Genomic DNA, 24697 nt, shown 5'->3' on the forward strand with positions numbered 1-24697 from the left:
TCCAGCTTTCAGACCTCTGTCTGCTTAAAGGACTTACTTGGTCATAACTTTATGTTATAAGGTAACTCATAGGACGGTCATAAGTCTCGGAGTGACTTTAACAGCTGTAACAGCCTGTGTTTTGTCCACATACACAATTTTTAGGTTTACTTTAATTTTTCTTAATAATTTTCTTCCAAGCATTTTGTTTCTGTTGATGTGGGTTTTTTTAACGCTCGCACAGGGAACATTTGCCCGTCGACAAAAAAATATATCATTGCTGTTCTGCTTAACTGTAACTTGGAATCCGAGCGTCCCAGTCCATTGCGCAAGAAGCATATTTCCCCGAATGAGATCATATCCCGACTGTGTTGTCTGTCTGCTGAGGATGACCAACGAGGGAAATCCCCAGCTGTGACATTGGTGTCGTGCTTAGTCTTATTTACTTCAGGATCATGAGACTTGCTACTTTCACAATTTAGGATCATAGTTGTCACGCTCATCATGGGCCCTGTGGTTTATGTCTGCATGCTGACCGCATTTGGCGTGAATGTCCTAGTCAGTGTCTGTGTTGTAACAACGGGACCGACTGTCTTGGGTGTTTAAGGCAATCCTTTTGACACCAAGTAGACTCAATTTAGGATACATCTGGTCGAAGGAAACATTAGTTGTTCTTCATTTGAGGGTCAAGTCGGCAAGGACGTTGGGAAAATACAACTTTTTACGCGATGATTACAAAATTGAGTGTAATGGAAAGGGTGCAGTTGGAATAACGGAGTATACGGTACAAAGTGTGAATACAACACTTTAATTATTTCCGGTGGAAGAAGCGAGGAAGCAGACACATTGTCGTGCTTGTCACTCTCCATAATAATGACCTAGCTCAAACCTGGTAGATGCAGGAAGTGATGTCAAGGAAGTCAGGGCTAGTTTTTTTTTTACTTTCATTCTTTAATCTTCCAAACATTCCACTTGGTGAGCACAAGACGAGGCGCTCTGGTCCATGTCGTTTCATACAGGTACATTCGCAGAGACTGGCAAACCTAGCAGCATGGGCGCGTTGCAGTTGACGCCTCTTGGACTTCTGTTTTGGATGAGGATGGTTTACCTCACCAGTGCGCAGAATGGTGCAGAGCTCATCGTGGCACCTGACAACATTACTGCTGTCGTTGGAGAGACAACTGTACTGCAGTGCACGTGGAGGGAGCCGCGCAGATGGTTCTTAGTAGGGCGAGGTTCGGTTGAGTTCATGAATGAAAACGGCACGTTCCCCTGTTCTGCACGTCGCACCTGCTCCGAGAGTCTGGGTCTGGGTAAGATAACAGCCACTTTGACAATTAGCAGTGTACTACCAGAAGATGCAGGTGGCTATCTTTGCAATTATGAATCTCCGGGAGGCGAGTTGGTTAGGTCACCCCCTGTATACATCACTGTGATCGCGCCGCCCAACGATACATCACCACAATGTCTGATGCGTCACCCTGTACCCCATCACTTGGTTGGTACTGACGTACTTTTCACGTGCTATTCCAGGGGTGGAATTCCTCCCGCTCAGCTCTACTGGTACAGAGGCCCAAAGCTAGTCGCCGGGCCTTCCGCAGGCAGTCTGACATACACCCACCGTGTTACAGAGAGCGACGACGGTCTGATACTGACCTGTCGGCTGAGAAGTGAAGTACTGCTTGGCCTAAGAAACTGCTCAGTAGTCGTGGATATTCCACCGGAGGCCGAGATACAGCCGAGGCTTTTAACGATTCGGAGCGGTGCCAACGTTTCCTTCACGTGCCGTGGTCGCTACTTCCCGGAAAGCTACAGGTTATATACATGGACATTACCGAATGCGTCACAGAATCTCCAATTTGACTATCAAATCCAAGACGGCGTTTTGAACTTATTCAACCTACAAACCATATTGTATAAGGAGATATTCAACCTAACCTGTCTCGTCTCCGATGGGTCTAATGAGTATGCTTTAGACACGGTTACACTGCAGATCTTGATGAAAGGAACTGATCCGCCGGGTCTCCCAAGCACCAACTCCTCGAATTTAAGCATGATTGTCGTAGTCGTCTGCTCCTGTGTCCTCGTGCTAGTAATAGTGGTAACAAGCCTGTTCCTACTGCGGATGAAGATTAAGCGTCAGCTTAGGCCAGCCCCGGTTGCTGCGCGCCAAGCACTCGACGATCATCATCAGCAGCAGACGGACTACACGGCTCTTTCCGCTCGAGTTGGCCCCAACCGCCCTCATCAGATGTCGGCCTACCAGGGTCTGGTGCCCGAGTCCATGGATCTCACCTTCCCGCCGGACCCTGACTGGCGTGGGACTAGGCCTGACTCGGGGACGGTCTATGAAGTCACCGATTATCCTGTGGAGGTGAAATCGGGTGGCAACGAATACGAGAAGGCAGTTGTCATGCCAGTTTTAAAGAAAGGGAGCGAGCTGTATGTAAACCACGACGTGGTGAAGGGGAAACGGCACAGGGGAGGACGGAAGTAAGGGGAGGGGGTTGTGGACAGAAATAAGACCGGAGAGTTCGGTTCTTGGTTCGTTTGAATCCTGTTGTGGTGGCACACTGACAGGGCAAGAGGCTACGTATGTTATAAAAATTTCATCTTGAAACATAAATATTTTGCAATTTACAGATAGAATGCTATTGTTGAAAAAATTGTACCAAAACCAAATTTTAAATAGGGCTCATAGTTTCGAGTGAACACCTCGCTATTTGTCAGTTTGAATCAGAGCCATCATAAAACTGATATTTTCCAAAGTAAGGCAAATACTTTCTCCTGCTATCTGTAAAGAAACAGAGATAATATCCCGTTAACGTGCAACAATCGGCCGAAATATATTCGCATTAGGTTCATAAGTTGTGTTTAATTTTCACTGAAACCTACAAAACGTTCCTGAAGGTTAATTAGACCAGAGCCATTTGCACAATAGACGCTTTACTTGATCTACATGTATAATAAGAGCTTTATTTACATCGAAGTATACCTTTTGGTCATGTAATCTTCTGCAGTGACTTTAGAATCAGACCAAAGTTTCGTGTTGCAGACGCATCTATTTGATGCCAGCTTCTTAAAAATTGATATAGAAATACAATAGAAAGTATGGCAGTGAATATTACGTGTGATTTCCATTGCGAAAGTAACAACTAATCATATACAACTTGTAATGTGTAAATGATGTTTTTTTGCAATATGCCGTGACAAAGCAAGTTAGAGTAATTTATTATGCTGTATAACCAGAATACGTGCCCAGCTACATGTCTCAGGGAAATTTCCTCTGAAGCAATGATAGTAACCAATACAAAACGCCTTGTTAAATGATTGTTTTATATATTGCTGCAAATGAAATGAAATGTTAGTATTGCGAACGTGTAGATGGGTTCTCTATAGACCATGTTCATCTGTTGATGGCGTTCCCGAACTTGCCACAGCAAGGAGTGTATTGAAAAAAAAAATGCAAAAAATGGAGGCCGGGAAACAAGCGAGAACAAGCTTTAAATTCAAAATAGCAAGTGATAAATGCATGTAAAACCGCTTACTTCGACACAATCAAACTGTAAGCCTCTTTGCTGAAGCCAAAAACCAACACAAGGGGGCAGCATTCATTGAAAACGCTTATAAATGAAGCCTATGCTTCCTCTGTCCTAATATACGATTTCAATTGTAGAAAAAATACATATATCCCCCACGAAATGATCGACAGGTTCCAGCCTCGCAGGGCAGTTGCCGAGGACTCCATGTCGGTAAAGCAGGAAGCATCTCCGTTGTGTATGATTTGGCGCCCAAGCTCAACGCTGTGGGAAATGGGTGAAAATTTCAGGAGGTAGTCCCTCAAGATGTCTGCATCCAGGCCGCCTGTAATGACCAATGAGTAAGAAACTTGTTTTCCAGGGAAGGAGGTTAAATCAGAACTGATTGTCAGCGAGATATACGCTTCCTCCACGGTTGATATGTAGTTTTACCTGTGTCCATTAATCGCATTGTGACACACGTTTCATTTTTTGATGGAGGAAAATTATGTTCTAAAGAAACTCGAGTGAACGCAATGTGTTGGTAAAGAAAAACTCGTCTCTATGCCGACGCTTTCTCGCGCCTTGTCTCGTTACACGTGGAGTTGGATTATGGGGACGGATACGAAAACGAGGCTGCCACTGCAAGTATCTTTTTTAAGAACTCTAGCAGGAGACGGTGACATTCAGTATTAACGTGCACTAAACATAGCTTGTAATGAATAGATTATGCGGGAAATACAGCAGTTATTGTTTCAGTTTTTGCCCAATTGCCAAAATCACTTTGACAGCAAGGAAGCCACTGTAATCAAATGGTAAAGTGGATTGGAGAGCACGATCGTGGCCATCATAATGCAGACCGTAAGGACCCGCTTAAAATTTCTCTATTTCTTCAAACGTGTACCAGCGTAAACTCAGATGGAATTGTTAATGGGGGACCGCCCAGTAGCCCATCTATGCTACCGCTAATTAGCGCGCCAATTGAACTAACGTGATATTTTACAGCACAGATAAATGTATTTTCCTTGACCGTCATAACTCTTACACTTTCGAGACCAAATTTGTGTCCGTTGATGAGCTCCCCATCCCTTTGCTTTGCCACGGCTGAAAATGAGGAAATTTTAAGAGAGGTGTTTATGTACATTGTCCATACCCCTTCGGACGCTTAGCTTCTTTGTGAGGGACGAATACCCGTATTTGCCCTGCTCGATGTAGCTGTTAACCGCTACTTTGTAGACGGCATCCAGACGCAGTTTATCGTAGGCGGGCACAGGGCAGTCTGCGCACCGTACATCAATAGACACTACACGGTCACCAGGCAAACGGGACAGGTCATACACTACACGCATTCCTGAAAAAATAAAATAAAGTGAACATTTTTAAATAAAAGTTTATTCAGGGTTAAATTTGCAATGTTTACGTTTTCTTGCTGTATCTGGACTCAAACATGTGCACCCGTCCCTCGTCAATTGCTCGCACTCTCAAATTTGAAATTCTGCAAAGGAGAAATGACAAAAGGTGGACATTCGTATTTGAATCAAAGAATCTCCACCTTTGAGTCGTTTCTCCAACTTAAACCACGACCCTTCCTCCACTTTTGTCCATATTGTACAAGAGAACAAAACGTCTTAACTAATACTTAGTGAAATGAACTCGAACCATTGTCCAACGTTGGCTAGCTATTCAACATCTGCATGTGCATACGGGCTTTATTCCTGGCCCAAGCCGTTAATTGTGCAACTACTCTTCGACTGGGTTCATGAACTGTGCACGCATATCGAGCCACACACAGAGACATGCAGTTGGCACCATCGGTGGATCGTAAGGCGCACACACAGTGGATTTATATGTACAAGTTAGCTGCGGAAATATGCTAGATTCAAGATGTCTGTGCTAATTGCTTTCGATATGACTGCACGGAGTTAGTTGGGGGACTTTTTACACCACCAATAACCACGTCTGGCCGGGCGAGCGGCTAATTTGGGAACCGTACTTCACTGTCTCCTCAAATGAAGAAACGTTCACAACCTTGGAATTATTATACATGGTCTTGGTCACCCTCGGAGGATATTTCGTTCGGGGAATACGGTACGTCATCTGAGAAGTATTGTACCGGTAAGTTTCTAAACGATTAATCTGGTCTGCAAAGTTTAACATGAATTGTCATCGTTAAAAGTTCTTGAAACTTCAATGGAGGTTATGCATTGCAGGTGCCAGGCAAGATATGGGACGGAGGGGTACCCACCTTACCTGTCCAATCCCTATACGCACTCTAGGCTATTGTTACCTAACACATCCCCCTAGAAGTCTGTAAAGAATTCCTGAGATTCCGATCAAACCATGACCAACACAAACGCGGGGGGGGGGGTTCTCTCCGTCCCATATCTTGCTTCAAATGGCATTGCAGGTGCCTGGGTGGCTGTTTTTGTTATTTTAATTTAGTTACAATGAATGCCCCAACTACACTCCAACTACACTTTCGTGCATAACTTGCTAATAGAGGAAGAGTTAAAACTGATGATAAACTGAGAGTAAAGTTGGGTAAATGCGAAGTTTAAGGGAAAAAACACAAAACAAAAGAAAAATTATACGTTACAATTAAAATTAAATATATGAAATAAAACTAACAACCAGATCAGGACACATTAAAATATAAGTCTCAGTGAACTGAAAGGAGTCTTTAATTGAAAATCCTTAACAGCCACCGGAAATGAATGGAAAATATTAGCGCGGCATATCGAAATATTCAAGGAGAACACGGAACCTGTTAGGCCTAAACTTCTTAAATGGCGTACGTAACTGTGTCTGACGTACCGGTAATAATTCAGTGTTCACTGAAATTTCTCTATCAAATCAATTTGATCGGTCAGTCCTTTCAAGGAAATGACTTTACACTCTTAGAGAATACTAAATTCTTCATAATAATTGACATTTTTTTCTGAACAGGATGACTTCACAAGTAGAGTGGTTTAATTAGAGTTGCAACTTTTTCCTGTCATTAACACGGCTCTAGGCCTGTCTTCTCTCCGTACACATGATTCTTTTTTTTACTTGGTGAGGCCATTTATTTTAAGTTAAAAAACTCCATATGAATCCGTGTGAAAAAACATATAGAAAATCGACAACATAGCCAACGAAGTGTAGAAAATCGATGAGCAAAAGGTTTGTCGTCGCTCTTTTTTTAGAATATAGATTATGGACGCAGATAGGTTTACGGCAGTCAATGAAACATTCCGTTCCAAGGAAAGCGGTGTTACTAGGAGCTATAATAGGGGAATTTAGAAAGCTCAAAGATGTCTCCGATGTGTTAACTAACGGTTTACAATAGGTTCGCTTCAAGAACATTAACTTTAGTTTTACTCACCAGCCATTTGCATCATTTGGTAATTGATCTTGTCTTCATCCCAATCAAATACGGAGTTTTCCAGTGCTTCTAGTAGGTGTCTGCCTTTCAGCTCAATAACGTCTATGGTATCGCCGTATGGTATTATCTTGTTAATGGTACCTATCGTAATATCTCCTATATCCGTAAAAATAACAATATATTTTTTAAAAAATGGCAGGCGTCTGTCATAGCTGACAATGCCGTTGAGATATTCTATCATCTGTTATTTCTTCTACATCGACGCTTTCTCAATCTCTCTAAGTTATTAATCGTATCTGTTTTCCACGGAGAAGATTGGCTTGCCAAATGTCTCGCTGACAAAAGACCAGGAAGCGTGGTCAATACCAAAGTCCGCTAAGTTTCTCTTTAGAACATTTTCGAAGCGCAACCTTGGTTGACCACCAGGCCTGGTGCTTTCCTTCTACCATAGAGGATGGACACAGAAGGAGTTTGAACTGCCCGGGCCGTAACATCTGGCCAATTACTGCTTTCTCGCATGCCTGGTATGTCCATAGCCAGAGCGCAGCGAACGCTTGCTACGCACCATCTGTTTCACAACCACGAAACCCCTTTGTACCCTATGATCGCCGCTGCAATTTTTCGCCGGTAATCTGCATCCATAAAACTTTGTGTACCCCCTTGACTGATGATTTTGTCTTTAGTTCACCGTTTTCTTAATGTGCTTTTCAAACTTTTTCTTTTGTTTTTTGAACTTGTAACATTTTTATTCTCTGTGAATTTCACCGAACCTTGTTACGTTTAAGCATTAAGGGGATTTTCATGTTTTGTTAAAATTACATATCTTTCTCCTATTTACTGGGCGTTAAAAGTTGGCACATTTTAAAAGTTGGCACATTTGTAACGCTCTATGCGATCCAGAACCAAATGAATCAGTGCGATCGGGGGGAAAGCATATGCTGTCAACCCATCCCAATTCCGAGTTAAGGCATCCAAGTGAAATGCCTTGCTTCGCGGGTCCCGCGAGCAAAACACTAGGATCTGTCTGTTGCTGGCTGTTGCAAACAGGTCGATCACTGACTCGCCCATTTTCCGGAAAAGAGACTTCACAACCGAACGAGACAGGCCCCACTCGGAATTCATCAACGTCTGCCTGAACAGCTTGTCGGCTAGGTTGTTCTGGGATCTTTGAATGTGCACTGCAGACAGGACGATTTGATTCTGCACACACCATAGCCAAAGTCTCCAAACTGCCATACAAAGGCTGGGAGATCTCGTTCCCCCATGGTTGTTTATGTATGACACCACCGTGGAATTGTCTGACTTTATTAGGACCTGTTTGCCCTTCAGAAGGGGGCAAAAGTGGTGACAGGCTTTCATCACTGACATTAACTCCTTCATGTTGATGTGCCGGGATTGAACTTCGATTTGCGACCACAGGCCCTGTACAAACTGACTCTCCAACCATAGTCGCTCGAATCCGTCGTCAGAGTGATCTCTGGGGCAACCCCGTCATGGGGACCCCCTGCAACAAATTCTTCCCTACCCTCCACCACTGCAGGTGATGAAGAAGATGGTCGTTGATTGGAATCGAAGCCTCCAGATTCCTCGAGGCCGGGCGCCAAAAATGGAGCAGGTACAACTGAACTGGCCTCATGTGAAGCCTGGCAAGCCAAACTACTTCTATACAGGCTGCCATCATCTCAAGGAGCCGCAAGAACTCCTGAGCAGCAGTCTGACTCCGATCTATAAACTGATTTATAAACTGTAACGACTCTACCCTCCTCTCCTGAGGAAGACAACCTACATTAAGATGGGTCTTGAAGTGACCGCCTATATATACAAGATTCTGGCCGGGAGTCAAACTGGACTTCCCCTTGTTGACCAAAAAACCGCAACTTTCTAACAGAACAAAAATTTTGTTGACTCCCTCTTGAGCTAGAACCTTGCTCGGAGCCCTTATCAACAAATCGTCTAAATACGGAAACACATGGGCCCCTTCCATTCTTGCCCTGGCCACAACAGGTGCCAGGATTTTCGTGAACACTCTCGGTGCTGACGTGAGGCCAAAGGGAAGAACCCGACATTGAAAAGTCTTCCCCCAGATATGGAACCGCAAAAAACTTCCTGTGACATTCCCTCACTGGAACGTGCATGTAGGCATCCTTCAGATCTATTGAGCAAAGCCAATCGAAGGGTTTTACTGCTTTCTTTATTGACCGGAGGGATTTCATCTTGAATTTCTTCTTCTTTATAGACCCGTTCAGAGGTCGTAGGTTGAGGAGTGGTCTTAACCCTGAGGGTTTCTTCGGCACCAGAAAAATGTTGAATAGAACCCCTCGTTTTGATTGATCTGAGGCTCAGGCTCGATGGCGTTTTTGCCTAATAAGGCGTTGACCCTCGTCGAACATAACAGAAGAACTTGTTGCCAGTGAGCCGACAGAAGTTTTTTGATTCCGTTGAAATAGGGAACTTCCTGGAATTCCAAAAGATGACCGGATCGCACGATCTCGAGGACCCTTGGTCGCTTGTAATGTGTTGCCAAAAATCCTCCCTTTTTTGAATTCGACTCCCCACCGGATCCTCTGGTTGAACGGGAAGGGCCCGCATTATCCTATTGTGATTTAAAGGAAGAGGTACCTCCACCATAGGTACTACGCCAAAAAGGCCCTCTTTCCCGACAACCCCTTTGGAAGTTGGCCTTTGGGCTCCGAAAATTACTCCCATCCAGCTGAGGTTTCTTGGACGCACCCCCTTGGAAACCATGGTTAGAGGATTCCCTCTGAGAGGAGGAAGATTTTCGACGGAGGACATTGGTGGGCTTGGGCTTGTACGCATGCCGGTACATCGCAGTATGAAGGGGAACACGACGAAGGCTATCGGTTCCATCGAGCTGGCTATCTACCAACTTAAACTCCTCCATTACTTCCTTGAGGTTGTTACCAAAGAGATTACCATCCCCGGTAATGGGAGCTTTCCTGAGTTTTGACTTGGTATTATCAACCCAACGTGTCTGCTGAAGCCACATGGTGCGTCAGGCTAGTTTCGCATTGGCCGCTTCCCTCACCTGAAGGTCTAGCATATCCAGAGTGGCCTCCTGAGCCATACCCAAAGCCCGAGAAACTGAACCAATATCAACCTGGTCCTTCAGATCTTCCAAGCTCTGCTGGTCAAGAAAATTCTGGAGGCACCCCTCCAGCTTAGAAATTTGCTTGGAGGCCGCTTCTAACAGCCAAGATTGAGACACAGCACAAGCCATTCCAATGTTGGCTTCCTTCTCTATATTCATGAAGCGGCGATCCGCCACATCCAAGGTCTTATCAGGGAGCTTGGGAGCCTCAGCATGAAACCCGAGAACCACCCGGCTGAGCTCGTGGACCAAGAGAGGGTCTAGCCTGGAGGGTACCATATATTTCCTATAGTCCTCCTCTAGAATTTTTACCTTGTTATCGAAGATGCCCGATACAGGGGAATACGCTCTGGATTCCCAGCTCACAATTTGTCAATCAATTTCCTATGACCAGCTGCTCGTGGCAAGAGCACCTTATTCTGCTTAGGCTCAAAACAAGCTGATGTAATCTCAGGGTCTTCCCGTTCCTCGAAGTGGGCTTTGTTTATTGGAAGGGAATGTGCTGCCTCCTTCACTACCTCAAAGAAGGACTCTGCATTGACATCGAGGCCTTCAAACTCCAATAGAGATCCCTCCAAATCACGGTCAGCCCCATGAAGCGGGCCAACCCCCACTTGACTAACCGAATCTTGCGAAGATACATCTCCTTGTGCAGCCCTATGACCACGTTTAAAATTGCCAGTGGAAACCTGAGACACAGAATCCTCAAACAGTTCATCAGTCGTTGGGTGAAGTAACAATGAATCACCACCGTCATCACGTGTAAGGTTGCTGTTGTGGTTGCCCCCACGTGGCAACTCAGAACCTCTAGGTGCGACAGACTCAGAGCCAACGGAGCCCCCCACGGGAGACCTTGGCTGAATATGCCTCATACCCTGACCTTCAACGGAAGCCGACTGGCCAAGGGGAGGGGCCTCATCACCCATACGGGAAACAGTATGGGGGGGGGGTTAACTCCTCTTGAAGGGCCCAACTTGTGGGCCCAACCTTGCATCATACTCCGCATCATATATGTTGCATGCGTTTTTCAATGTCATTGAGACTTTGTTGGAACTCTGCCCTGTCGACAAATGCACCACGGGGGCATTAGTGGGGCTGCACTGAGCCCCTGGCGATTACAAAGCCGCTGCCTTATCTGCCAATCTCTGTTTGTTCTTTTCCTTAGCCTCATTCACAAAGGAAGACCATAATTCTGAGGATAAACTGCCCATCTTCAGACACAGATCGCAGGTATGCCCATTAGAACCAAAACGGCATTTAAAGCACAGTGAGTGTGGGTCATCCACCCCCAGAACCCTACGACATGTTCCACTGGAACACGGTTTCGTCATTACGGTAGGATGCGGGCTGTCAGCCATATTTTCCCGCTCCGTACACTCGGTAGCCGCCATGACGGGAACTCCCCACGAGAGATCCGCAGACGGGCTAAAATTTTGCTTTAAGCTGCCACCTTCAACGACAGAGCAAACTATAATACTAATCTACACCTAACAAAGGTGTACAAATTACACTCACTCACCACTGATGTGCGCCTATACCTGTAAATTCCTTAAAGCTTCGTAGTTTTTTTGGGACACGAGAAAAAACATGAATTAGTGGGAGGATACTTAAAGAACACTGGTGCGCATGCGTGGAGAGGATAGTACAGGGACCCGGATGTGGACACGTGACTGAGCTGTTTTTATCTTTAAGCTTGATGAGTGGGGGTTTGAGGAAATGTCCTATAAGTAATACAGAGGCAGAAGTAGTCCTAAGTATACGAATAAGAAAGAATCTTATGCGCACTACTACGAATACATCCCATTAGGTTTCAGGATCCTAATTAATTCTATGGTAATTTCTCAAGCTCAGCAGAGAGCTTCTCACCGTAAGCCTGTTTTTGGTGTGGTTGGGAAGTTTGAGATATATCGATTTTCACACATTTCAGAGTGTGATGGTGTTATGGTTTAACTTGAAGTACTATATTAGAAACTTCTAAGCCGTGATATGTCTCACAGTCAGCACTGTGAAATGTTCTAGTATTGTGCACCTCAATACGACATGCTTCACAATAACAAATTCTAACTGATGCCAATGGCGTGAAAGAGGATGATACCAGGAGACCTTCTGAGAGACGGGACCGGAAAACATGGTGTTGGTTACCATCAGGTTATTCCTGCAGCTAGCTCAGTTCTAGAAGGCGTTGACCATTTTCATTCAAACGTCCAACACCAACTTGCCAATGCAAGTAGGCCAGTCCTCATAGATACTATACCAATCCTTGCATTCATGTCTCCAAGCATCATAATTCTCTCTTTATCAGGTGAGTGTCTCAGTATTCCCTACAACTGGTTGTAGGAGTTATCTTTGGTTTCTGGGTCTGCCTTAAGTGTAGGAGCATATGCTGAAAAGACAAGTAAACTTCCCTGTCTTGCATTCTTCATCTGGAAGAATAGGAGCCTGTCGAATACTGTTTCTGGAATCTAAATGCCACAGAGCAGGTTGTTTCTCACTGCAAAACCAGTTCAGTACATTTGGGGTTCTCCTGCTGGCCTGCCGAACCAGAAGAATGTGAAATCTTCCTCCAAGATAGAACCCGAGTCAAATAGACGAGTCTCTTGAAGGGCAGCAATATGAACATTTCGCCTCAAGAATTTATGGTTGATGACAGCAGTTTTTCTTGCCTGCAGTCTTTCGCTATCCAAATCATTGTTGGTAGACATTCCAATGGTCACTGTCCGAACGTTCCATGTGGCAAATTTAAGTGTAGGCTTCTCGGGTTAACAACTAGACCCTAATCCCAGCACACCCATGATGGTAGCGTGAGGTTAACTATAGCACTTTACTGATCAGGGGCAAGATGCTTCATGATTTAAGCGGGCGGTAGCTATAAATGAAGCTAAAAAGCCTGCCCGACTGTTGGTCATGATCCCTGGCGCCAGACTATATCACCATATAAGACCAGCTTAAAACCGGTAACTACCATAACCCTGGTTTGTTTCCACCAGGAATGCTCATGTGTCACAGTTGCCTCTGCAAAGGGTGATTAGTCTGAAGAAGATAGAAAAACTCAGCCAGGACAGTTAAGGCATCCCTGGTGGGTCCTTACACGATTGAAGGGCCTCGTCTAAGCTCTCTCAAAACCCGAGGAAAGACTATGCCAGTACGTCTGAGAGTTCCCCAGATGTAGGGGCTGCCACAGGAGATATCCAAAAATAATAAAGCTCGCTGTTTTTGGTCTGGTCTTTGCTGCGGCGATTACTAAGTTACAGTGATGAAATTTTGAATGGTACTAGCATTTTCCTCATAACACTGTTGTGCCGCTTCGTTTTTATTTCATCTGGATTGCAAATGGCAATCATTCGGTTACATTATGCACCTTCCGATTCTCATTTAGACCTGATTCAGTTTTATTATCTTCAGCACACTATAATGATGTTTTGAATAAAACATAGCTTGCTCTTTCCTAAAAAAAATATACATATTTCTAAATTTTCTAGACGCTGATACTTCATTTCTGCATGACAGTTGAAATAAGATCGTGCATAGGGAAGAAATCACGACTAAACAGACAAAACTCACCAACGCCTGCAGATGAGACCATACTTCCGGTAGTCGTGATGCTAATACTAACATCGCTCCAACCGTCCGATGTGTTCAAGTTGGGGAACAGCATAGCGTCTGCCACAAGATTCCCCAATGCACATTCTGCGGAGGCGCAAGCCGCGAAGTCCAGATCCACCAACGTCTGTCCGACCACCTGATTGGCTACTTCAGTCACGCGGTCTCTCCAAGGCTCCATCTCCTTTAAAATTTCCTGGTCTTAATAATAAAAAGAAAATGTTTCATATCAGTTAGATATCGTACGCTTTACTTACTTACTCTCTACTCTAAAAACTCCCGGGTAAGATTGACCCAGAATTGGGTGCCAGTCGGCGTGACCATTCTCTGAGTCAAAATATGACCCCCTTTTGGTCATATTTGACCATTTCTGGGTCATATGTGATCCTCTCTGGGTCATTTTTTGACCTGTATATAGGCCACGCCGAATGGGACCCATTTCTGGGTCAACTGACCTGGGAGTTTTTCGAGTGTATGAAGTATTTTCCTTGAATACCACGTACCAATTTCACGGTAATCCAAGCCAACCACTAAAGAATCTTGTCCTTAACTGAAATATTGTGACTATACAATTCTGAATCTACATCACAACAAAGTTTAAAAAATACAGTTACTATAGCGACATCCGAACAGTTCTGAACCACCCTGAACTGTATAAGAAAACTAGCCTTAACCTGCTCTTGGAGCAGATTTGTGAACGTCACATTACAAGCAGCATGCAACGTCCAGTTTGCTTGCCAGTGAGTCCGAAAAAGGCAAATTCTGTACTTTTGTTTAAATTTCAGTTCAAAATTTCAACGCCATGCTCTTTAAAACGGCAGGTGTTTGGCAATTAAACACAATCTTGCTATCACTCTCAACATGTTTACAAGCCAAACCGTTCAATGTCCATATCCAATTGGTAATGTTCACTGTAAACATGATTATAGCATTTAAACATGACTGTAAAATGTTAATTGTTTAAGTAACACATTTTCTGCTGTATACCTTCCTCCACACTGTCATCCAGTAGGACGGTGTTCCCGCCAAATCCCGAAACAACACCGCTGTCATCAAACCATACACTCAAGTTGCCCAGGTATTTGCCGTATTGGGCTGCTTGGACCACTAACACAGTGACCGTTGGGTTATGGTCTGGATGGACCACTGCAGGATAGTCACCTTTTGGCGTCTCAGTCGAGGGTTTGTCACCTAATGGGAAATGTTTCAGCGAGTCAATGAGAATTGCCAGTTGGGATGTAATGTGACCCTAACCTCTACTCATTTTCAACATACAACAGCACATGCGCAAAAAGTGACAAATTACACACTTTACAGTTACCACACATTAAAAACAAACATTGGACAATTAAAGAAAATCAACTCAAACCGATGAATTGTTTTCTGCCAATTTCTTACCCCATTCTGAACTATGGTTGGACGTGGGTTTGAAAGACGTATCTAGGTGCACAGGCACGAACCGTGAACGTGATTTGACCAAGAAACACTACACCCAAGGTCAAAAGTATTCAAACCTGCAACAGAAATTTTACTTGTTTGGGCATCTCTAAAAAAAACCCCGTCATCGGGGCTTCCTTTTTTGTCAAAATGAATTATTCTGTTCAGTCATTTCCAAATGACTAATTGTCTTTAGTTGATGACTAATCTGGCATCAGTAGTGACTAAAATAAGATGTCATTTTGACTAATGTCTTTTTGCTGCGTGTATGTTAAAAGCCATTAACTAACAAAGATTAGTGGTGGTGTTGGTTTCCACAAATTGCCACTCGTCAATTTCTAAAGAAAACACACGACCTCTAACATTTTGTCACATCACCCTTTAGACTAAATGGAGTTTGGTTTTTCGCCGCCAGTTTTGTGTAAAAAGAACGAGGATTAACTCAGTCAAAGATCTAGGTCTGGTCGTATATTAAGCATCGGTGAAACACGGGGTGTGCTAGGTTATTTGTTAGCACTCATATTGGCAGCCATTCAACATACGTCGTTTACCCGGACGCCACCATCAGTTCTCGAACGTGCCAAATCTACAAAGGTGGGAAGCATGAATTCGAAGTAGTGGGGGGCGTCAGTTGAGCACACTTTGACCTTTGACCCAGAAAAGGGAAAGGTCATAAATATGCATAAGTATAATAATAATATGATAATGATATGAATAGGAATGAGGTGTAGGGTGAAAAATTCTGGTACAGATTGACCTTTGGCAAGGGATAGGCATAAGGTCAGAAAGTCTGGGACAGGTTGATCCTTGTGTATGGGATAAAGTAGGAATAAAGCGTAGCACGGGGTAAAAAATGTTTTGGCACAATTTGATTTTGCTTCTTCAAAATGCACTTCCTTTGAGCAGCCGTTTGTGTACATGTATGTATGACTTTTACCGCTTAGCACTGCCACTGTGTTAGTACATGTAATACTACATGTGTATACAGCCTTGGCCTTACTTGTATACAAAGCATTGTGCCCGTATTTAGACATGCGTACATGATGCCACCATTGCGCAGCATACTGTGACGTACGACCCCAGTTTGTTAATGACAGAATATGTGCCAAATAGTGGACCATAAAGCCGAAGCTGAAAAAACACAGTGAAGATAAGATTATGAGTTCGGAAGATTAACACGGCCAACTGTTTTTAACTCAAAAATTCTGTACAATTTCAAGGTTCAATTTTTCACATTCCATACAGTCCTCGAGGTTCGTTTTTATAGAGTCAAAAGTTGTAAAGTTATCTCGCTCTTGTAGTCTTGCCCCTACATACAAGAAGAGCACTGCTAAGGTCGCGTCTATAACAAGGACAATTTTAGGTCCCAATTCTTTGTTTTCCATTACTGATAATACAAGGTAACTATTATAACAAGGTAATTTGGGAATCCGAAGGACCTTGTTAGAACAGTGTTCCACCGAACCATAGCTCCATGGCACGTGCAGCTTGCTGTACCATGTAGCGTTACTTTTATGTCCTACGTACATGTACATGTACGTACAAACAACCACAGGTGTACCCATGTTGCACCCACATACCACAACGCACCACACAAACGACATGAGATATTGGGAAATTGAGACTGATACATTGTCGAAATAGTGTTCACACTTGCTACGGAATTACTACTCCTGTCGATGTTCAAGCTGTTTAACCACACACAAGCAGTTTATGAGTCTAGGGCAAGAAACCTTACCCTCTTGAGGCAGAACATGAGTTATTGATATGGTCAACCAGGAATTAAAAGTCAGCTCAATTTTTCCATTGAAGTATCACGGATATTCCTGTGAACATTTCTTAAATTGGTCTTAATTACAGTGTGCACTGTTCTAAATGACTATTTTGACAGATACAAAATGAGTTCTGATGACAAACTGCATGACAGTGGGGAACCTCAAGTTGTATTGCTTGCAAGTCTGCAGATCATGATGGGGTCAACTCTTGATCTTTAGCTTCACCCTGACTGCTTGAAATGATTTTTATAGAAGTGGGTATTAGGAAATGGTATTACTTATTCAGGTATGAGGTCGTGGCGTTATTAAATTGTGTTAAAAATTCAATAGAGACTTACATCTTGGTCGGTAACTCTTATTTGTTTAAAATTGGTAAAAGAGATAATAACTTGTGTTCTTTTTGTCAAGCCGAGGGTGAAACCTTGATGCATCTCTTTTGTACTTTTGAGTTTTCCACCTCTTTTTGGAATCAGATCGGCGATTAGCTTAAAAATACCTTGAGTATGGATATGCTTTTGGATAACAAAATTATCCTCTCCGGAATATAATAACTCCAGGAATGTACTTAATTTATTTCGCTTGCTTTGCCGCTTCCATATTTAAAAGATGAAATGAACGGGGGTAAACCATCATTTTTATTGTTTAAAGACGATTTGAAAAGAAATCTATAGATACCTCTAACGGAAATTCTGCTAAATTCGGTACTAAATGGGGCCTTTTTTTCTTTGCTGTGTACTTGATTAATGTCTAATAAGAATTGACTGTGTTTTGATTTCTCTCTTTGTTAAATCTAATTTAATACACAAGGAAAACTTGAATAAAAGGCCCTGAGTTGGGAAACAAATTTCGTTAAAATTCTCTGATGTTTGATCAAGAAAAGGTTCGTCCTGTGAAATTCTAATTGTTAAGCTTCCGGTAAATAACATCGGTAAAACATGCTGCAAAAATGAAAATAATGAGAAGTGTCTAGGCAACCTTTTAGATTCTAAATTAGGTGACCTTTTGAAGTGTATATATTACATATACATGATTAATTTTACAAACTTTTGACAAAAAATAGCAACTTCTATGGATGACCCTTTACCTCGGATTGTCTTGCATCAAAATTTCATACATTAACCCTTTTCAAGACTTTCAATATTCCACGTATAGTTGAAGTTGACATGATTTTTTAAAATTTTCAAATCATTTTTGAGGAAAGTCATAAACAGTTCAATCATATCAGTTTGGAATGTATGCTATGTACTTTGGGTTGATCAATGATAGAAATGTAGTGATATGCCATGTCGGCCTGATTCGTGTGAATCGAGTTGGGGCTACAGTTCGGACGATCACAATGCAAGGCGACACGAACACACAGTTACAATTGCAAACTTCAGAAGTGTCGATTTATTTCAGATGGCTCATCGGGTAGCTAGGACTCCAGTCAGTGAATTACCAGTTGGATAAGATTATCCCCCCCCCCATCATCAGGCCATTGGTGCTGCGCCGGTGCAGCCGCCACTACTTCATCCTTCCCGTGATGTCCGACGCCATTGACAGTCCTTTTTCGTGTGTCGTCTGTCCCATGCATGCAACGAACACACCCGTTTTTCCATTCGTTTTCATGTCCTGCCCGACAACATTGGTTGCGTTCGATTAGCTTCCCTGAATACATCGGTGTTACACCAAGGGAAGCCTCGAAATGAGGCTAATCGAACGCAGCAGTGTATTCGCCAAGGCATTCTGGGAAAAAGATCGAGTCCCCGCCACTTCCATCACGCGCCCATGCACGAATAGTCCATCCGTGACGTCATTACACTCGGGCAGCCTCCGAGCTCCAGAGACCCACCGCTAGCGCTAGCTGGGGTAGTGGTGGCTGACACCAGGGCAGACACGAAGATGACGTGATGGCTCAACAAACGCTCTCGTGTACGTTTGACTTACACGTGTAAGCTAATCGAACGCACCCATTGTTTCCAGCCTCACGCCCAATGCGCTAACTTTCTATTGGTTACTGGTGACCCAGGATCACGCAACTTTCAGTGCCCAAGATACAGTGTGCTATATTTAGTTTGTTTACTTCTACAACACATGTGTTCACCATATGACGGTCGTCGTGCGAAGCCATTTCCCTTCAGAAATAACTGTAATTTCTTCAGAGATGTTACAAATGAACAATGTTTAAGACATAAAAACAGGTTTTCTCGGTACTTGTTCACAGGTGTCATCGTGATTATGCTGTGGTATATCCAAGGAGCCACCGGCACCGTTCAATTCCCTTCGTTAGATTCATGTCAGCTGCAGAAACAAGATCTAACTACCTGATGTGCCCATGCAACTAGGATCTGCCACTGCTAATGATCGCAGTATCATCAAAGTTCATTTGTCACTGGACTGGACTATAAGCTTGTGACTTTTTTTTGCAAGCTCTCGGACAAGCACTGAACATACAGTGTTTATTAATATATACGTTGGGTAAGGGCAAAACCCGTTATATGAATTGACATCTCCCCAACGCAAAAATACATCTTGAAAAATATCTCCTTGATGGGTTCGAGGCCCGTTGCCTGATCAGACACTAGGGGGGTTCGTCAAACCCAAAAGTGGAACTTTTGGTACTGTGAACACACAGTTTTATGCTAAGGCCTATCACAATGTGCTTTGGAACACAAACTCAAACAAGTTCCATGTTTGTCGCGAACCGAAGGATGCAGGTATAGACTTGCATAGGCCCACTACTTCAGTTTTCAATATTCACAGCGTAGGTCTATTGTAAATTGGCCTGGTATATGAATTTGCTCTTCACTCAGCACCTTGAATCTGGTGCTGGGTGACGAGTGAATGATATGACCATAATTATTAAAAAAATTCTCAGAAAATCCCACAAAAATTCTCATAAGTTCTAAAAAAGTGATAAATTCTAGTAAATCATCATAACCTTTACTCAGCTAACTAAAAATGGGGAAAAATGTTTTGAGGCGCATTTCATTTTGCACTTCGGAAAAAAAAGTCGGAAAAACGGACCAAATTAATATGTCATCAGAACTTTGTAGCGGTTATATGAAATCGAAATTTATGAATCAGAATATTTGGAGTCTGATTAAATTTCACCCTTCGTGAAACTGGAGGTAAGATATTGCTCCATACACAGACGTTCCAAACGAAAATTCGAAGTGCCACCGAGTTCGCGCCACTCTCCGGAGCGCATTCTTCAATTGTAACGTGGAGCAGCGTGCAAACCAGTGTTTTTATTAAAACTAAACTTTCTTGAGTCCTCGAAATTGTTTTAGTGTCCTTGCTGGGTGGGCTATGCAGCAATACTTTTTAAGACCAGTAAAATGATAAACAACATGGATTACACAACCATAAAAGACAAAAACGAACAGACGTACCACACATCGGTGAGGTGTGAACGGTACTTATCGTGCATTTACAAGTCTATTCAGTCTTTCTGGACTGATTTCCTTCACCAACACATGAGTAGAGCCAATGTGAACGGTAACCAATGAAAACATGACTGCCTTGTCCCCGCGCCCGGAACGCTGCGCCGCTGGTACGCGTGGCTGGCCGGCCGCGGCGCGCAGCGGCGGCCTGGGTTGCGTTGCAGGCATGGCGCAGCGTTTAGTGACTGATTTCATTCTTCAAATGTTGCCGTATAACCCGCCCGCAGTTCATTATAAACCGCAGAGATATTTTTCCGCATGAGAATCAATGTATAAACTGCGCCATATATTCTGAAAATTACGGTATATTACAATTATATATTTATTTTAAAAAAACAACCGAGCGGAACTCAGAAGCGAGCAGGGGGGGTTCGTTTGACCCCCCGACCCCCCCAGCCTACGGGCCTGTCTTCCCAGCTGCAATACAGCCTTTCAATTATTAGTCTGTTGCATCAATTCATCAAAGGAAGAATTTCCTTCGGCGACGATGGTAAACGCAACCAAACGAGCGTGCTTTTGTGTTACTCTGCTTGTTTGACAAACTCATGTACCAGACAATTGCTTAAAATTCTTTTCAAAGTCTTTTAGTAAAAGGCTAACGCATCGCCGACTGTATACAAGGGTTTCTTGTTTGTGTATTTCAAGTTATAATGGTTTGTTGTTTGGCAAGTGGGTCATGTCATAATGTTTCCCGACTGGGTCAGACAGTGAAGGTTTTCAAACTAGGCCTACGTGCGGGGTATGTGGGCCGGATATCACACCAAAGAAATCAGTGCATTTGTCATAAAAGCTGCAGTCTAGATCCTTGTTAGAGTGGAAGTTGGAGTGGCATTAATATACAGACACACATGCATGTTGTATCATTGGTGTATGTAATAGAATAAGTTATTGAATTATGTATGTTGGGAATCCCTCTCACTCAGATGAGACTTTCCCTGTAGTTTCGGTTGGGGTATGCATAATGGTCGGGATGGGGGAAGGGAAGACAAAGCCCAGTGTTTACCTGTATGCAAGAGGGTCGAATCGCGCCCACTGACCACTACATCTACGCCTATCAGTGTATTGGCGATGACTAGCGCTCGGTCGTAGCCGGAGTGTCCTAGTGCAATAATCTGGTTGATACCCTGGGACACAAGACTGTCCACGACCGGTTGTAAGCCCTCCACCTCATCCAGGAACGTCAAGTGACCTGTGACATGGGACAGTTTTAAGGCACCTCTACTGCTTTGTTCACAGGCTGAATCAAATCATCCAAACTTTTAGTTTGAAAGAATTAATTAAGAATGAAGATAAGCTGTAAGCATACGGTTTGAGATGTCATTTTATTGCAGTTCATTGAAGTTATGGCAGCCCTGTATAAGCAGCTTCCGGTAACAGAAGGGTGCGCTCCAGTCACGATTTCGTCTTCTTTCAAACTATTTTGCTCAGTAACACCGGGTCAGGAAATTTAACAAGATATCGTTTCGGTTTTCTTCACCCAGAGCCTAATGACGAAGTAACCTTTAACTTGTAGTTATTTCTGTACAATCAATTTGACACACAAAAATAAGAAAAGCCTTTTTTTCACATTTGGGACACCTGAAGCGATTGGGCCATTCAATTAACAAAATGGCTTCTGGCTCAACACAAATGTTGACAAATAGCATACGAGAATATCAGATGGTATTAATTCGGAGAAGGGGGGGGGAGGTTAAATATCATACCGGTATTTGCAATATCTGGCGTCTCTGCATAGCTGTAGCCAACGAGGCCAACCCTCTGCCCATCGGCGAACTGAACAACGTGTTGTTTCAGTACCAGACGGTCAAGGCTCGGCTCCTTGCTGGTATTAATGTTGCTACCTATCACTGGAAATGTTAAATTGTTGACAAACCTGGCCAAACCTTCCACACCAAAGTCGAATTCGTGCTGTCCGATTGCCTGTATGGGGAACATCCCAAAACAGCGATAGTGCCAGTTGAACACACGGAATATCTTTGGGAAAAAGTTGTCAAACTTAATATCCCATCAACTTTCATGGAATACAAAATATTAAAACAGTCATCGAAGACAGAATCAGACTGGATAATTATAAACACGATATATTCACCATAGCATCATAGGACAGTCTGTTCATGAAGTGTGCCGTTGCCAAGCCCCTGTTGACATAGAACCACATACTCCCTTGGAATTGATGACCGGCGTCAAGCAGAAGGACGTTCTCGCTTGATTCGCGTATTTCTTTAATTTTGGCGGCCCGACGGGCCAGCCCACCGAAGCACGTTCCCTTCGCTTCCATGTCAGCGGTGCATTCCCCGCCGTACCTGGCACTGACTGGCTCGAATCGGGCCCGCACATCGTTGGTGTGTATGATGGTTAGCTCAAAGCCGACGACGTGCGGAGGTGTTAGGTGAACATACCCCCAGAGAAAAAGCAACGGCAGGAATACATTGCAGGTAAAAATTGGAAAACGCGGCATGTTTAGCTTTCAAGTTTCCAGTCGTCCTATGATCAAGGTTTTACAACTGATAATGTACCACCAACCGAGTTTGTATCACAAAATTGAGCAATACTGTATCCCCAATCAATGATGTATCTAAGTGACCGACAGTGTCACTTAGTAGAATTTCTAACCGACTGTGTAATCACCTGAAGGCGGATCATGTAATTTAAAAGAGGAATTCTGACCGATAACGTATCACTGATCTACGCATGATGTATCAACCGACAACGTATACATCAGAATGAGGAAAAGGTAAACGTAACGTTTTTTCTGTCAGAAAAAGAACTGTTTGCGTCACTTTAAGCATGCGCACATTAGCTCACGTGTCCCGAAGTCTCCCAATGGGACGGGATGGGAAGCTGATATTGAACTTCCTTGATGCTTGGTCTGGCTCTTGAAGTTTGGACTAGATCATTTTATATAAGGGTTATAGACGTAATGTTCGTGCTTATTCAATCTAACTTTTTTCGAACGACCTTCGAGGGAATGAATATGACGTCCTGTAACCATTGCATGCATGCAGTTGCGTAAATATGTGCTGGAGGAATGGGGGATGAGAAAGGGTTGGGGGTGACTTGCCTGGCCATCGAAATTTGAAAAGCGGGGATGGGGGAGGGGACACCATATACACTATATAGGGGCGATGTTCATGATGAAAACGTACATCGGTAATGTTTATCAAATTCATGCAGAATCTTACATCGGAATGGTATATTTATGGCTTTTAAAAATTGCTTTCCCTTTTTAGTGATAGTGCAAACATTTTGGGACATCCTGTAAATTCTTCACAATCGGCTTTATTTTTTTTTTTGCTCATCACAAAAAAAGTGGGGAGATGATTCAATAGCCCACCCCCAGGATTTACGCCCATGAATGTATGTATTGCTTACCCTCAAACTGCTTTATGAAAGACGGCTTTTGACACTGCAAGAATGGCGCGCAAGAGCTAAAAACCGTTCTGAACGAATATTCATGTTGTGTCCGCAGCCGCTATAGTACTGTATCAATAGATCGCCCTATGTCATAAATACCACATTGTACATACACAAAGCGAGATATCAAGTTGAGTTTTATGATCTTCTGACCTGTCTTATCACAGCTACCCCTCCCTTCTCATAGAGGCAAATCAAAGTCATACATTATTACCATCGACCAAGCTTCTTTCGGTTGAACGCGACAGCATGAGTTATGAACTCTTCAAGTGCTGTAATAAACACACGACACACATTGTACACACATTACCAGTTTGTCATGCAGTGGCTGGCGAGATGATCTGGTACCTTATCTTGGCTATTGACTGTAGTCGTAGTAGAGATATCTGAAAACAGATATCTGTGTCAGATAACATCATTAAGCCACTCTATCATTTCAACAGAAGTCAATGTAAACTGGCATTTTCAAAACGTAATCGCCATGGTTTTGCAATCCCTCTTTTTTTAGCCGCCTCCGTCAAATTTACAGTCAATGCAAGTGTCATTTTGTTTGGACAGTGTTGTGACACATGTGCATCGATGTTTCACCACTTGCATGCACTTCACGAAAACACTACAAAGCTGTAATTACTCAGAGACAGAGAAAAATTATCAAGACTTTTACCAGAAAAAACTGGTATTTTGCAGCACTTCTTTTTACATGATGAGGTTTGTCTACAGCGAGTACATTACGTCTGTGTCCCTGAACCTAAAGACATCACACTCAGTCCTATAGGTCTGCGTGTGGGTTCCAATCTAGGCACCACGCTAAGCAGTACATTGTGTGAGGGTTCGAATCCAGTCGTCAGGACTAGGAGTATGTGTCCTTAAGCAGCATCCTATTTTATGGGTTCCAATCAAGTCACTGTCTTGAATCAACCCTTTTGCAAGGCCACATTCTGACCTTAGGCCCATATGGGGTTGACTCCAACCATTGGATTCAAGACTATCTCTTTTTCCCCAGGTAAAAATGACAGGCTTCTGGCCTGCGGGGTTCCTTATTATCTAGGGTCTTGGTCTCAGAGTTTATGTTTGTG

General features: G+C 43.4%; 2 protein-coding genes across 2 annotated transcripts; one reads left to right on the forward strand and one right to left on the reverse strand.

The window, feature by feature from the left end:
* Positions 1-335: 335 nt before the first annotated feature.
* Positions 336-3362, forward strand: LOC110987854 (cell adhesion molecule 4-like). The gene has a single exon (XM_022250971.2). The coding sequence runs from the start codon at positions 983-985 to the stop codon at positions 2474-2476; it is 1494 nt and encodes a 497-aa protein (XP_022106663.2). The 5' UTR covers positions 336-982; the 3' UTR covers positions 2477-3362.
* Positions 2925-22978, reverse strand: LOC110987844 (snake venom 5'-nucleotidase-like). Its single transcript, XM_022250958.2, has 8 exons — positions 22297-22978; positions 21911-22127; positions 21211-21396; positions 14558-14761; positions 13532-13771; positions 6862-7017; positions 4651-4848; positions 2925-3843 (listed from the first exon to the last, which is right to left on the reverse strand). The coding sequence occupies exons 1-8, from the start codon at positions 22663-22665 to the stop codon at positions 3617-3619; spliced, it is 1797 nt and encodes a 598-aa protein (XP_022106650.2). The 5' UTR covers positions 22666-22978; the 3' UTR covers positions 2925-3616.
* Positions 22979-24697: the final 1719 nt, after the last annotated feature.

The sequence above is a fragment of the Acanthaster planci genome, linkage group LG05 (assembly GCF_054643075.1).
Source record: "Acanthaster planci isolate LZ-2023a linkage group LG05, COTS_SCS, whole genome shotgun sequence".
NCBI classification, from domain to species: domain Eukaryota; kingdom Metazoa; phylum Echinodermata; class Asteroidea; order Valvatida; family Acanthasteridae; genus Acanthaster; species Acanthaster planci.

Excerpts from the sequence above, each read along its gene's own strand:
- LOC110987844 (XM_022250958.2), bottom strand. The coding sequence starts at position 22,665 with ATGCCGCGTTTTCCAATTTTTACCTGCAATGTATTCCTGCCGTTGCTT. Across the intron at positions 13,772-14,557 it reads GGATGACAGTGTGGAGGAAG|ACCAGGAAATTTTAAAGGAG; the intron begins GTATACAGCAGA and ends TTTATTATTAAG. Across the intron at positions 7,018-13,531 it reads GGTCTCATCTGCAGGCGTTG|GAGATATTACGATAGGTACC; the intron begins GTGAGTTTTGTC and ends TTACGGATATAG.
- LOC110987854 (XM_022250971.2), top strand. The coding sequence starts at position 983 with ATGTCGTTTCATACAGGTACATTCGCAGAGACTGGCAAACCTAGCAGC.